The following is a 13,972-nucleotide window of genomic DNA, read 5'->3' as shown; positions in this document are numbered from 1 at the left end:
AAATCTGTTGTTCTACCCCTGAACAAGGCCGTTAACCCACTGTTCCTTGGCCGCCATTGAAAATAAGAATTTCTTCTTAACTGACTTGCCTAGTTAAATAAAGGTTTTTAAAAAATGGTGAGAGTAGTGGTGGACTGCAGCAATGGCAGAACTCACAGCGAGTACAAAATATTATTTTAGATGATCTAGCTACATTATAGTTAGGATACATTTGATTATATATTGTGCAGCTCACAAGGTAGAGTGATAACACCTCATCAAGCTTGAAAGACATCTGATTTATGTGTTGATGCTTCCTCACTTCCAAAACGAGCCTTTCATAGCCCTCGATCAGTCGCTTTAGACATATGAAAAGCCAGCCCTAACCCCTAGGTGCCGCAGTGCATGGCAGATCTGTGCTGTGCATTTTAAACGGGGAAAGAAAAAAAGGAACAACAGAGCGAGGGAAAATAAGTTTGTCAGAGTTCATTAAGTATCAAGGGAACATCGCTGGAACTGGCAACGTAAGCCGCACCGGGGCCCTACCATTAATCACGACTGACAAGGAACCAGGGGCCAGGGGAGGAGGGGGGAGGGAAGGGGGGGGGAGTGCACGGGTGCTGCTGCCAGAGACTCTGGTAGTGATTATAGCATGGGGTCTACACACAGAGCGAAGGTGTTGAAGGTAGAACAGACGAGACCACAGCCTAAAACTCATTGTCCAGGTATGTTTCCACAGTCTGAACAACAAGGAGCCCACCATTGTGACATTATCACTGTTTTCCCTGTACTGTTTCCTTACCGTTACTCTTTTCAGAAGATTATATAAATCACACCACGCCCGTGTAACATTAATAATATACAGTGTGTAGCAGCAGTAAAGGGTGGCATGGTGCTCAGAGTTTTGCCTGTGGCTGTTTTGTGTGAAGTCCGGCTTAATAGTGTGCATGAGGTAGCGAAGAGTGTAAATGAAAGAGAGCGTCCTCCGTATATCGCTGTCTGCTTTGCCCTGCCTTGTTCTCTCAGTACCCCAGCAGGGCTCTCATGGCTGTTAGCCCTCTCTACACTGCCACTCCAGAAGAGAAAATAAATGGGAGAGAGAGGAAAAGGACCCTGTGACTCGTGAAGATGGAGGCCTCTGTTAAGTGCTGTTCTTGAAAGCACGTCTGGCCTCATTAGCTGTCAGTTGTAACAATACTGAACTGGCAGCGAAGACTGCTCTGAATCTAGCAACCATAAATCACAGCCTGACAGCCCTCTGACAGGCTGGGAACCAGCACACATGCAAGCCTTGCTCCTGCTCCTGCTCACACACAAACGTACACCGCACAGCACATCTACAGACAGCCCAACCCACACACTCCAAAACACACCCTCACTAACACACATGCCCACTGCAGCACTGTCTTACCTTCCAGAACAGGCGAGGTTGAGAAGCGAGGTTTGGACTGGAAATGTCTGAATTATTCCCTGGAGCTTTGTGTCTTGTGTGTGTGTGTGTGTGTGTGTGTGTGTGTGTGTGTGTGTGTGTGTGTGTGTGTGTGTGTGTGTGTGTGTGTGTGTGTGTGTGTGTGTGTGTGTGTGTGTGTGTGTGTGTGTGTATGTCCATGTGTTGTACCTAGAAACCTCCAGTCTATTGCTGTGGCCTGGTGGGGGTTGCTCGAGTATCAATCTGCCGGCGTCCATTAAGTTGACGCGTGACGGTGAGTGTGACATGGCTGGAAAGAAAGGAAGCAGCAGAAACAAGGCCTGTGGGTCATTAATCACAGGGCCCTGACACACACATACCAGGAGGCCAGGGGCACTGTCGGTGAGCTCACAGCTGGGACAAACTCAACAAATACAGGCTCTCTCTCTCACACACACACACACACACACACACACACACACACACACACACACACACACACACACACACACACACACACACACACACACACACACACATAGGTACAGGCACACGGGTGTACACACATACAGACTCTCAGACAGCCAAGAAGGCCATGGCACCATGAGTGAGCTTACAGCTGGGCAAGACACCACTCAACTCACAAGACATGCCGGCCAACTACTCATACTCATACCCTGCATTCCCCCCCTCCCTTCCTGCCTCTCTCCCTACCTCTCTCCGTCCCAGATTCCAAGCTCTCTCCATCTGACGTCCCCCCCCCCTTTAGGATAAATCACCATAGCCTCACAATGGCTAAGACACCTGACACAAAGTTAAGCAGGAAGGAAATAAGTCAAGATATTACTTTTAGCTTTTGGAAACTGATGTTCTGCTACCTTTCCCCTCTACTCTATTTCGGTGCCATTTAATATCATTACTGTTTGTGCTCCAGGTCTTGGATGTCCTCCTCTCCTCTCTGCTGACAGAAGTGGTCCCAGTGCAGAGTAACACAAGCTTGACCTATCTCTCTCTCTTTCTCTCCCTCTCCCCCCTATATCCCTCACAATACCCTCTATCTCACTCTCTCTCTGTCTCTCCCTCCCTCTCTCCCTCCCTCACTCTCTCTCACACACTCTCTCTCTCCCTCTCCCTCTCTCTCTTCCTCTCCATCCCGTCTATCTCTCTCTTTTCTCTCTCTCTCTCTCTCTCTCTCTCTCTCTCTCTCTCTCGCTCTCTCTCTCTCTCTCCAGCAACACATTAATCTTCTCCTCGTTGCTGAGATCTCCATTTAACACCTTCCTCTTCATCTGAAGAGTTATGAGAGGGCTCAGTGTGTGTGTGCAGTGTGTGTGCGTGGGCGGGGTAAAATGGTCCTGTGAATGTGCATAAGTATATTTGTGGTACATAGAGACACAGTGTGTGCGCTGCTGTGGGGGTGTGGGAAAGGCTCTTCGAATGGCTTCAGCGGGGCATTGGAAGAATGAGAAAATTCCTGATAGACAGCCCCTCATGCATCTGCTGGAGGAACTAGATAGAGGCTGTAAGGCTAACAGCTGCTAGCCATCTATCTGGCCTCGCTGGAAGGAAAAGGGTGGTCTGCAGGGACTCATCAATAGGCAATGGGGAGTTTGTATGGTAAACCTGTGGCCCACAGGACTCTGGTCAAAAGTAGTACACTATTATAGGGAATAGGGTACCATTTGGGATTGGGACACGTTCCAGAACCTTTGGATAAACCAGTTGGGGGTTTTGATGAATGCATTGATGGATTTTTGTTATCGTCTTAGTCATATCCATTGAGAGTTGTACTGTAGAGGTGTTACACTTGACAGTGCAAATCCCATGTCTTAGGAACCATGTTGTACATGTATGCACAGTTGTGACATGAAGTCTCACCCTGATTAATGGAAAAATAACTGGTTTTGTTGTCCCTTTCTCACTTAAAGGGGATTTATAGTATAATCTATTGTTTTGAGTGCAGGTCTATTAATTCATTCATTCAAAAAAAAGGCAGCTTGACAGGTTTGTTGATTTATTGCGTGGGGGATTTAATTGACATTGAAAATGTGACAACATTTTTCTTTCATAACACCAAAAATATGAAAGTAGAACTGGAAATCCTACTCTTGACATGTTGCGTTCTAAAACCAAGGGGCAAAAGTTTGTCAGAGTCACAGTATTTACTTGGCTGTTTCTGCCTCCCCCCCCTCCATCCCTCCCTTCCTCTCCTTTATCCCTCCCTAACTCTCTACCTCCTGTGCCCTAATGCTCCCTCACCACAAATCCCTTCCCTCGCTCCTCGCCATCCTGCCTCTCCCCTCCTCCCCCTCCCTCTCCCAGCACTCCCCTAACCCCACTATGGCCTCACACACCAGGCCTGCCATAAATCAATGGGCAGGATCGTGTCTGCCAGTTAGACTAAACAAGAGCATTTGTGAGGATTTTGCTCCACCCCATTAATCATCTTGACAGTTTGAAAAACACATTTCCCCTTTAATGACTGTATTTGGATAATCAGCTCTGTTTCCCCTCCTGGCTTTCCCAGCCCCTCCCCTCTTATCCCCTCCCTCTTTTTCTTTCCGCCCCAAGCAACATCACAGGCAGCTGGGTTGGCTTATTACAGGACAGAGGCCTGCGTCCCAAATGGCACCCTGTTCCCTATAAAGTGCATGACTTTTGCCCAGGGCCCATAGGGCTCTGTGCACTATATAGTGACTAGGGTGCCATTTGGGACGCACACGGAGAGGAGGGGGTGAAGAAGGAGTGAGGGAGGGGTCTCTCTCAGGCTTCTAACAGGGGCTCAAGTAAAAAAGTGAAAAATAATTACAGCTAGGGCCTCTGGAGGGAATTTGTTTTTTTCACCGTCTCTCAAGAAACCGCTATGACTCTCCTAATGTAAAGTCCCATATGTGAACACACTCTCACAGTCCCGCTGAATTAAAATACACACAACACATGGATGGGCATGAGATGCCAACACAAGACAACTCTGTAATGTAGTGCTATAGGGGCAACAAGAACTATGGAGACGCGTGGGACAATATATCTATCCACTAGCTAAATACAAGGGCTCATTAGAGTCACTGTGATGGAATCAGGCCACAGTGTCAGTTTGGACCAACTGTGTTCACTGTGTCTTACTCAGAGCTGTCACTGCCTAAGGGGGACATGAAAGCTGAAGCTTAGGTATGGGAATGAGAAGGGGAACTCTCGCTCTGTGTGTGTGTGTGTGTGTGTGTGTGTGTGTGTGTGTGTGTGTGTGTGTGTGTGTGTGTGTGTGTGTGTGTGTGTGCTTGCGTACATTTGTGTGTGGTGGGGGTGGGGGTGGGGTGGGGGGGGGGGGGCTCCGGCAGTGTGTTGACACCTGGAATTATGTCTCTGTTTGAACAGTTGCGAGAAGACAATACCATCCCCTGAATACACTCTCTACCGATGAGTGAACATGGCACACAGAGACACACAACACTGTTTGCTCTAGAGGCAGCGCTCATACGCTACAGTCAACCAATCATTCTTTCTCGTTACCTACAGTCTGAAGAAGTTCAGTCCTCACATACTGGTATTCCTATAGAGTCTGACTGTGTAATAGATGAATAGATGGTTACTCATCAAGACGGTTCACATCCTTTTATTTCAACATGTGGTTTCAATTTCACATGTCAGATAAGTTCACCCTAGGCCCAAATATAAGTGTATAAGATAACCTTGATTTTGCCTCTGATAAGAATACGAATTTGGGATTGATTAGACTTTGAAGTTCATGACTTTGCAAAATTCAGACCAGCTGCATTGAAGGTATGACCTAAATAACTTCTCTCTAGCTAGACATTTTGACTAAAGAGTGCGTCTGGGTTTGGACAGACTCTTTGATTTGAGAGAGACAGCAGAGGCAGAAACCATAAGGGTTGTTCCACCAATTTGTAACCTTTTGAGAAGTGTAACTTGGTCAAAAAAACTTTTGATTTCACCTAATTTTAACATTCTGTCATCAAGAGCACATGTTAAATTTTTTCAAAAAACACGTCTTCCCATCTCAAGAAGTTGAATAACAAAATGACTATAGTATGTACCTATAAGTGCCAAATAAAATCAGGATTGACCGACCGTAACAGGGTTAATGATCTCATCTTAAATCAGGAATAAATCCCCTCATGAGGGGGAATGGAAGCTTGTTGTGTGCAAGCTTCACAAAAAAATGAAATTGCTAAAACCTTTTTGGCCTGTCCATCTATTGGTAACAGGGTTGACGTGTTATGTTTGACCTGCAGTTTTCCACCACAAAAGGTCAGAAAATGACCAAAAAGAGTAGAACCAGCTCACCTGTTTTTACACTATGATTTGACTATTAGATGTTCAATGTATTTTTTTTACAAAAATATTTAAAAAGGAATATTTTCACCATATTAAAATGAGAGTTCAGTGCACATAACAGGGTTGACCTTGAAAAGAGGGACATAAATACATGAATCATTAATCACATTATATAAATAATAATCAACAGGGTTGACATAGGGACATGCTGAATTTTGCCACTTTTAAAAAAAAATCTGAATAATGGAATTTCCCATGTGTTCTATAAAATACCACTTCATTTAATATAACAGGCATTTAAAATTCAAAATTGGTGCACAACTTTTACTGAAAATATCAAAGGGACGCGAAGATACACTCTTTTCGTGGAACGATCCATAAATACTAAGTGAACGGGGAAAAAAATGGCATACCTAGCCAATAATGGCAAGTAGCAGGGCCAACGCTCATTCCTTGCCAAGGCACCTTCTCCTGTGCAACACCGTGATTGTGACATCCCCGCCAAGCTCTCCCAGCGCACAAACAAATGGAATCCAGCTGCAATAGCGGTATGCGCGTTATTAGCGGTGCGCCATAATTGCGATGTACTTTTCTGCTCCGGGGTTACCGGGTGTATGTTTATTAACCGCGCACACGCATGCAATAGGACAAACGAGATTGGGGCAGAGCAGAAGAGGTGGTGGTTCAAACGAGTTTGGCCTCCCTTGGGGCGCCATGTGCTTTATTTCTTTGTTATTGCTTTAAAGACTGGCATTATGCTGTGCTTAAATTCGGGTGTGAATGAGATGATAGGTTGATTTGAAGCATGTAGAGAGAGGCATTCCTCTGTTTTTATTTGGAAATAAAGCAGGAACTGTGTGATTGCTTAATGGCCCTGATGAAGGATGTGTTTTACCATCTGGTTTGCTTTACAGTGTGGTCACTGTTGGAAAGAGTAGAGCTCTGCATTGTGTCCTGTTCTGAATGAAGCTCAACATAGAGGTCAGAGTCATGGAAGTTGAAGTTAACATTTGGTTTTGTTTGACTGTTTGTTTGTGTATATGAGAGAGAGAGAGTGTAAGTGAGAGAAATAGAGAGAGAAGGAGAGAAAGAGAGAAATAGTGTGTGTATATGAGAGCGAGGATGCCTCTCTCTCTCTCTCTCTCTCTCTCTCTCTCTCTCTCTCTGCCATGGCTGTCAGCATGGTAAGCCAGTGTGGACTTGGCGTCTAATTGAGGAGCAGCTCCACACCCTGTCATTAATCACTGGGGCCGTCTGCCCAGGACCCCACAGTGACATGCAGCCAGGCAAGCAGGCAGGCAGGCAACACAGCTCTCTTTCAGCCTGAGAGAGAGGCTACAATCTCCCTTGTTGTGTCCCAAATGGCACCCGACTCCCTTTATAGAGCACTACTTTTGACCAGGGTCCAAACGGTTCTGGTAAAACATAGTACACTATGTAGAGAATTGGGACGCAACTGGGACGCTGCCAATCGGGAAGCAACCTCTGTCTGTCCATCCCTGTCCCCACCACACCCAGGAAGTAGGGACAGGACAGGGAGATCAATCTATCTCAGGTGTGGGCCCTCCTTGGAGGACAGCAGCTGGAGACTTTATGAATTGCCCTCCTCACCCCTCCTTCTCTTCGCCCAGCCAGCCTGCAGAGCAGAGGCGACAGAAATGGAGAATCTGGGTGTTGACTCAGCTGGAGCAGTGAGAGGGGAGAAAGATAGATGGAGAGTGAGATTGATGAGAGTACTTGGATGGAAAGAATAGTGAGGCATTTGATGAACGAGTGTAAATAGCGACAGCGGAATTAATTCCTCCCTGTGGACAAGATTGAAAGTTTTGCCCTCAGTTTGACCTCTGGTTCTAGGCCCCTCTCTAATACACTAGTGTGAGGCTGATCTGTCACAAGTATTTTAAGGGCCAGTGCCAGCCTCACCCAGGACATTAACTTCATATTTAAACTCTGACGTTTACTACTACATTTACACAGGGACCCGGATATACAAAGTCAATAGCCATGTACAACATGGCAAAGAGTAATAAGTAGTACAGTACTCAGTCAAATATATCATCTTTACTTCTACAACAGACCCATAGGTGGCAACACAAACCAGGATATGACCCAGTTTAGTGGACCGCTTTTAAACAGTTTAACATTCTTCAATATAAAAGTTCTTCTTATTTACAGTACAACCTCAAAACAACAATTTCTCTGTCCTAGTTTTGATTCCAACCTCTGATCCAACCCTGAAATCAGGTAGAGAACCCAGATAAACCATATGTGTGGCAGACAGTCCCATCCCCCTCTGCTGTGGGCCTTAGCTTGTTCCTGGGGATGAAAAATGTGTCCGCTGGGCATCCCTCCTGATGAGTTCCTGTGCTCAGCTCTCAGGGCAGAGTGATCTTGATGGTCTGGAGCTGGCCAGCCCACCATGGTTTGGGAGGGTGATCTATTTTGTTAATGGCCCTGTCAAGTGACACCTGCGCTCGCCTCTCTCTCTCTCTCCCCCCTGTCTGGAGTGCTAATGAACCGAGAGTGCTTCTCTTGCTAGGGGAGTCTGGGTCAATAGCCGCCCCTGAGACAGACTACTAGCCTTTTTACTCCTGGATAAACCTCCTATACTATACACTGTCAGACAGTTAAAGGCTGGAGAAAAAACCATTATTTAACCAAGATCCAAACCACTGGAATTGCTGAACTGTGGTGTTGTTGTTACCTAGGCTTACATTCTCTTTCCTGAATATTAGTATCTAACAAATACTAAAAACAGAGAAATCTGACCTCAGATTATACATAATACAGTTTTGTATTTATTAACCTACAAAATGCTTTCCCCCACCAGGAGAGAGCCGTAGAACGCATCCCAAATGGCACCCTATTCCCATAGAGCTCTGGTCCAAAGTAGTGTCCTACATAGAGAATAGGGTGCTATTTGGGACGCACATAGCCTTTTTGTTCGCGCTGCCTGGTTTAAAGGCTGTACTCCTCTCTGGGAGGACAAAATGTCAAGAGCTTTGATTAATATTTCTCTATTTACCGCTTGCATTGTCAGTCCTGGCCTTTGTGCAGCAGGGCCATGCATCAGACAGGGAGGGGAGCCAGGGTTGGCATCCCTCTCTCTAGTCATTATTGAAATCCCACTGACCCAGCAGCCATTCAGAGACAGCTAGCAAGCCACAGTGCTGCTGAGACAGCTATTCTGGCCCGCTAACAAACAAGCATCAGCAATTAAACCCTGCACTCCCAACAGCCAACATTATGGTGGCGGTAGAGGGAGAAGGGGAGGAAGGAGGGATAGTTGTCTTTAGAAAGAAGCTGGGTAAAATGTGAGTTGACCTGATCTGCCTTCTCTGAGACACTAAAATCCTGTCAACTGCTATTATTTATTCTGAATTATAAACTGGGTAGTTTGGGTCCTAGATGATGATTGGCTAAAAGCCGTGGTATATCAGACAATATACCATGGGTATAGGCTGTATCCCAACTGGCCATGATTGGGAGTCCCATAGGGCAGCGCACAATTGGCCAAGTGTCATCTGGGTTTGGCCGGTGTAGGTCTTCATAGTAAATAAGAATTTGTTCTTAACCGACTTGCCTAGTTATATAAAGCTTACACATGACGCAAAAATACTTGTTTGTGATATATGGCCAATATACCACGGCTAAGGGCTGTCTCCAGGCACTCCGCGTTGCGTTGTGCTTAAGAACAGCCTTTAGACGTGGTATATTGGCCATATACCACACCACCTCGGGCCTTATCGCTTAAATATAACACATAGCCATATAGCTGTAGTCTATCACTAAATCATTACTATACTGGTCCATAGAGATAACTGCAGTGCAACAGCTAAATGTAATTACATTTAACAGATAAATGACCCTCTTATACCCATGATGAAAACTAGTTTTACATTAGGGCATTATATAAACATTTAATTAAGACAAAACAACTTTAAATGCAATCAAGTATCATTTATTAAACAAAATAAGACATTTCCCTGTCAGATGGATAGCACTGCCATCGTTGTGTTTTTATTTTGTTTCGATTTAATCTCGTCCTCTTTCAATGACAGTCAGCAACCCCAACGGGCTCACACAATAACACTTGAAAAAATATGACATCTCTGCTTACAAATAGAAAATAAATGGCAATTTATCAAGAAGACTTTCACCGTCAGGACATGCGATACTCCCTCAGAGTGTGAATAGCAGATGAAAAAAACAGCGGAAATGGAAAGATACAGAAGAAATGTTAAAAAGTAGGCTTATTCCTCCAGAAAAAAAACATCAGTCCATCTTTGCCATGGTGCAAAACTTTATTTAAAGAGTGTATGATAGACATAATGCTATGATTCAAATCATTTTTTTCTATTAGAATATTTATGAACAATTCATTTGGATAGTAAACTTCCCCCAGTTTGAATGCCAAGCGCTCAAGTGAAAAATAAATACACGTTTTCATTCCTAGGAGGGAGCGGGAAAAAAAATCATCATCTAAAATCAAAAACCAATCTAAATTCCACCATCTCATCCAATCAAATTCAAGCTCCTTTCTGTTCCCAGGCAGGTGTCTGGCCCACACACCAATGTCTCTGGGCCTGTACTGCTGGCCAGCCATCACCACTGGGTCTCTTGCCATTGCAATGCCATTCAGAATCCTGTGGCAACAGGTGGTATTCCAGACAGGCAGGGTGAGGCACCCTTGTTGTAGTGACTGGCAGAGACCCCTCCTGTCCAGACGGGGCCTGGTTCATCCATCCACTGTGCATGTCTGAGGTGCCTGTTCTGTTGTCTCTGTGTCCTCAGACATCACTGGTAGCCCAGGGCAGAGGCTGAGCCCAGTCTCTGGCTGTAGAGGGCATAGGGGGAGTAGTAGGGCGAGGAGGCCTGTAGAGAATGCATGGACAGGCCTGGGGCTCCGGGCAGGTGGGCCTTGGTGTAGGGGTGGTAGCGGGCCAGGCCTAAGCCAGGTGACCCCCGCAGGGAGAAGGAGCTGGGCATGGTGCCAGGGCTGCCGGGCTGGGGAAGGTGGAGGTGGCAGGAGGCGGCTGAGGAGACAGAGGAGGGGTAGGCAGAGAGGAGCTTACTGTCCAGCCCACCAGAGAGAGCTGTGTGAGTACGCAGGTGGGCCAGCAGCTCCTCTGACGTGGAGAAACGTTTGTCACACGGCCCTCCTACTGACACCCAGTTACAGGCGTGTGGCTGGGGCTCGTTCTGCAGCATGTAGCCGTAGGTGTAGAGCGGGTGGGACAGGGTGGGGGTGGTGGAGGATAGAGAGCTGGGGTGGAGGGAGTGGAGGTGGTGAGATGGATACATGATTTGGAAACCTGATTTTAGGGAAGAGGGGTCGTGGACACACGTATTGCAGTTGCTGCCCCCTAGATGGGGGTGGTTGGGATAGGTCAAACAGTATGGGTCCCTGCATAGACCCTGCATGAGGGACGGAGGTGAGGCCCCGGTGAGGGGGCTGGAGCCAGGGTGCTTCCCTGGGATCCCCATCCCTAGACTAGACTTGGTATGATCCAGGAACTGAGAGGGGTAGCCTGCATAGGCGCCCACTATGGAGCCATGGTAGCCCATGGAGGCGGGGGGCATGGGGAAGACGGAGTGTCCTGGTTTGAAGGGGGAGACAGGGGCGATGTGTCCAGAGCCTAGCCCAGGCTGAGAGGACTGTGGGTCAGCCTTGCTCTCCGGCCGCGGGCTGCTAGCGGAGCTGGCATTGCTTGAGTTGGCGCTAGCCCGCATGTGACTGGAGTTAGCTAGCTGGGCCCCATCCAGCCTCTCCTTGCTGTGATCTGAGTCTTTCTTCCCTGTGCTGCTGTTGCTGTCTGAGCTGGCCTGGTCTGAGCTCACTGGCTTTTTGTCCATGTGCAGGGCCTGAGAGTGTGATGTCTGCTGCTGTGTGGAGGGGGACTGGGTCTGTCTGTGGGACTGGCCTTGGGAGTGCAGGGGAGGGGAGCTGGAGCTAGGAGAGGTGGAGTGTGAGGGGAAGGAAGGGCAAGAGCCGCCGCTCCCGGATCCACCACTGGGCACTCTGAAGCCAGCTTTGTCTGTAGCACCCTTGGTCAACAGCCCATCCTTGCGGGATTCCCCTCCGGCCTTGTTGTAAGGCTTGAAGCTAGACTTATCCTCCAGAGACTGGTGCTGGTCTCCAGACTTGTGGCCGGAGCTGGAGGAGCGTCCGGATGGGTCCTTGTCACTGAGGCTGCCGGAGGAGAGGGAGCCCAGTTTGGACGAGGACGGGGGGTCTGGTTTGCCGATCTGAGAGCAGGTCTGAGCCAGCAGGGCCAGGGGACTCTTCTTAGCATCCAGCTGAGGGGGCGACACACACAGAGACAGGATGAGAGCACTGCCACGTTAAAAACACTCTATATTCACACTCTATACTAGACTTACATTGGATGGTCATTTGGTAAGTATTGGGGTAATTCTGTAATTATTTGGTTACTATTCTGTAACTATTTGGTTACTATTCTGTAACTATTTGGTTACTATTCTGTAACTATTTGGTTACTATTCTGTAGTATTTGTGCCTGAGTGTCGTATTTCCACTAGAAATCTATTTCAGCCACTATCATTTAATAGGGCAAATAAAATACATGGATGTGATTTCCATCCAATAAATGTCATCACAACGAGGTGCAGTAAAATGTGTTATAAATGTTAGTCATAAATTAGCCCATGAGTCATATATCCGCAGAGGGAAGGAAACATAATTCTGTTCGAGAGTTGTATGTCCCTGTGTATTCAGTTTGAAAATCCCCAATAGAAAGAACGATTTATGACTGCAATGTTGGCACGGGGTAAACAGCATCTGTTCTATTTGGAGAAAACGAAGGAAACGATGAGCTATTTCTGTTTCCTTCTTTTGAAGACAATTACGCACAATATCTATCTGAGAGTTATTTACGTAGTCTAAAAAAGTCGACTCAATAATAGGCTACTAATTTGAGAGATTCATTCAGTGTAATTCGTTGGCTCATGTTTGTATTATCTAAGAACAAAACTTAAAAGGGGAAATAAATATAAACAGCATTGTAATGTAAACTGTTGACTCATTAGCGACAATTTGATGCGTAGCTTGATGCGTAATTCATGATTCATCTCGTAAACTACATGGGAAGATTTCGAAATATATGTAGACATTTCCAAACATTAACACGGTAGATGATGATTGAACAATTAGACAGTTTTAGAAGATGTGCTTCGCTTACCTCAATGCTCACTGGCGCGGACGTCAGGGGTTGGAGATATTCCGGGTGTAGCAAGTGGCTGCTGTGTGCGCTCAACATCTTTAGAATCCGAATGGGCAGCCTTTTAGCCTGGCGTGTTGGATCTGAGGGAGAAGGTACGGAAACCAGCGGTGTTTTCGCTCCTCTCTGGGGTGAATTACCGCTGTTGTTACCGGTGCGCTCGGGGGACGGACTGCGTAAATGCGCTTCAGATCCGTGGGGAGAATCGTTCATCTGGATCGAGGCGGCGCAGAGTTCAGGCGAGGGCAGCGAACGTGTTGGTGCAAGTCGAAATACATTTATGTACACACCGTATTATGCGCAAATCAATAATCAATGATAAGTACCCGGTTTGTTTAATCCAAATATACCAACGCTAGCATGGGTTCCCTGAATCAGATCAAATTATTGTCTTTAAAGAGGAAGATTTATCTCAAATGTCATCATTCCTTGATCCGCTCTTCTGTCCCTTCAAAATACTTTCCTTAGAATGGAGCAGAAAGATCATCAGTAGTCAGTTATCACAAGAACAGAATAAAAAAGGACTAAATCGAATATCGCCGTAGAGGATATGGTCAGGCTGCTCCGTCGATGTCCCACTGTCTCTCTCCGTTCACACAACAGCTAGTACCATGCTCATTTCACATACTAAAGATCTAAGGACGAGGAATTTCAAAGCAAGAAGCCGCCGCCCAATAGCGAGTTCCCGCATTCAATAAGGAGGAAGACTCTCTCCATGTAGAGGCGTGGCCTGCCTATGCCCACACCCTTACACTCTCTGTAGCAATGTGGTAAAGTATGGCCTATGTTCTTTTTTGTTGTAATTTTATTTAACCTTTATTTAACTAGGCAAGCCAGTTAAGAACCAATTCAAATTCGTATTTACAATGACAGCCTACCCCAGCCAAACCCGGACGACGCTGGGCCAAGTGTGTGCCGCCCTATGGGACTCCCAATCACGGCCGAATGTGATACAGCCTGGATTCGAACCAGGGACTGTAGTGACACCTCTTGCACTGAGATGCAGTGCCTTAGACTGCAGCTCAACTCGGGAGCCCAAGACATATAGACA

General features: G+C 46.6%; 1 protein-coding gene across 1 annotated transcript; it reads right to left on the bottom strand.

Moving 5' to 3' along the window:
- Positions 1-9,625: 9,625 nt before the first annotated feature.
- LOC106585113 (zinc finger protein 703) lies at positions 9,626-13,564 on the bottom strand. Its single transcript, XM_014170957.2, has 2 exons — positions 12,883-13,564; positions 9,626-11,980 (listed from the first exon to the last, which is right to left on the bottom strand). Exons 1-2 carry the CDS (start codon positions 13,132-13,134, stop codon positions 10,478-10,480), a joined length of 1,755 nt encoding a protein of 584 aa, XP_014026432.1. The 5' UTR covers positions 13,135-13,564; the 3' UTR covers positions 9,626-10,477.
- Positions 13,565-13,972: the final 408 nt, after the last annotated feature.

The sequence above is a fragment of the Salmo salar genome, chromosome ssa24 (genome assembly GCF_905237065.1).
Source record: "Salmo salar chromosome ssa24, Ssal_v3.1, whole genome shotgun sequence".
Classification (NCBI taxonomy): Eukaryota; Metazoa; Chordata; class Actinopteri; order Salmoniformes; family Salmonidae; genus Salmo; species Salmo salar.
Note: the sequence above shows the minus strand (reverse complement) of the source record. Positions and strands in the feature narration are given on the sequence as shown.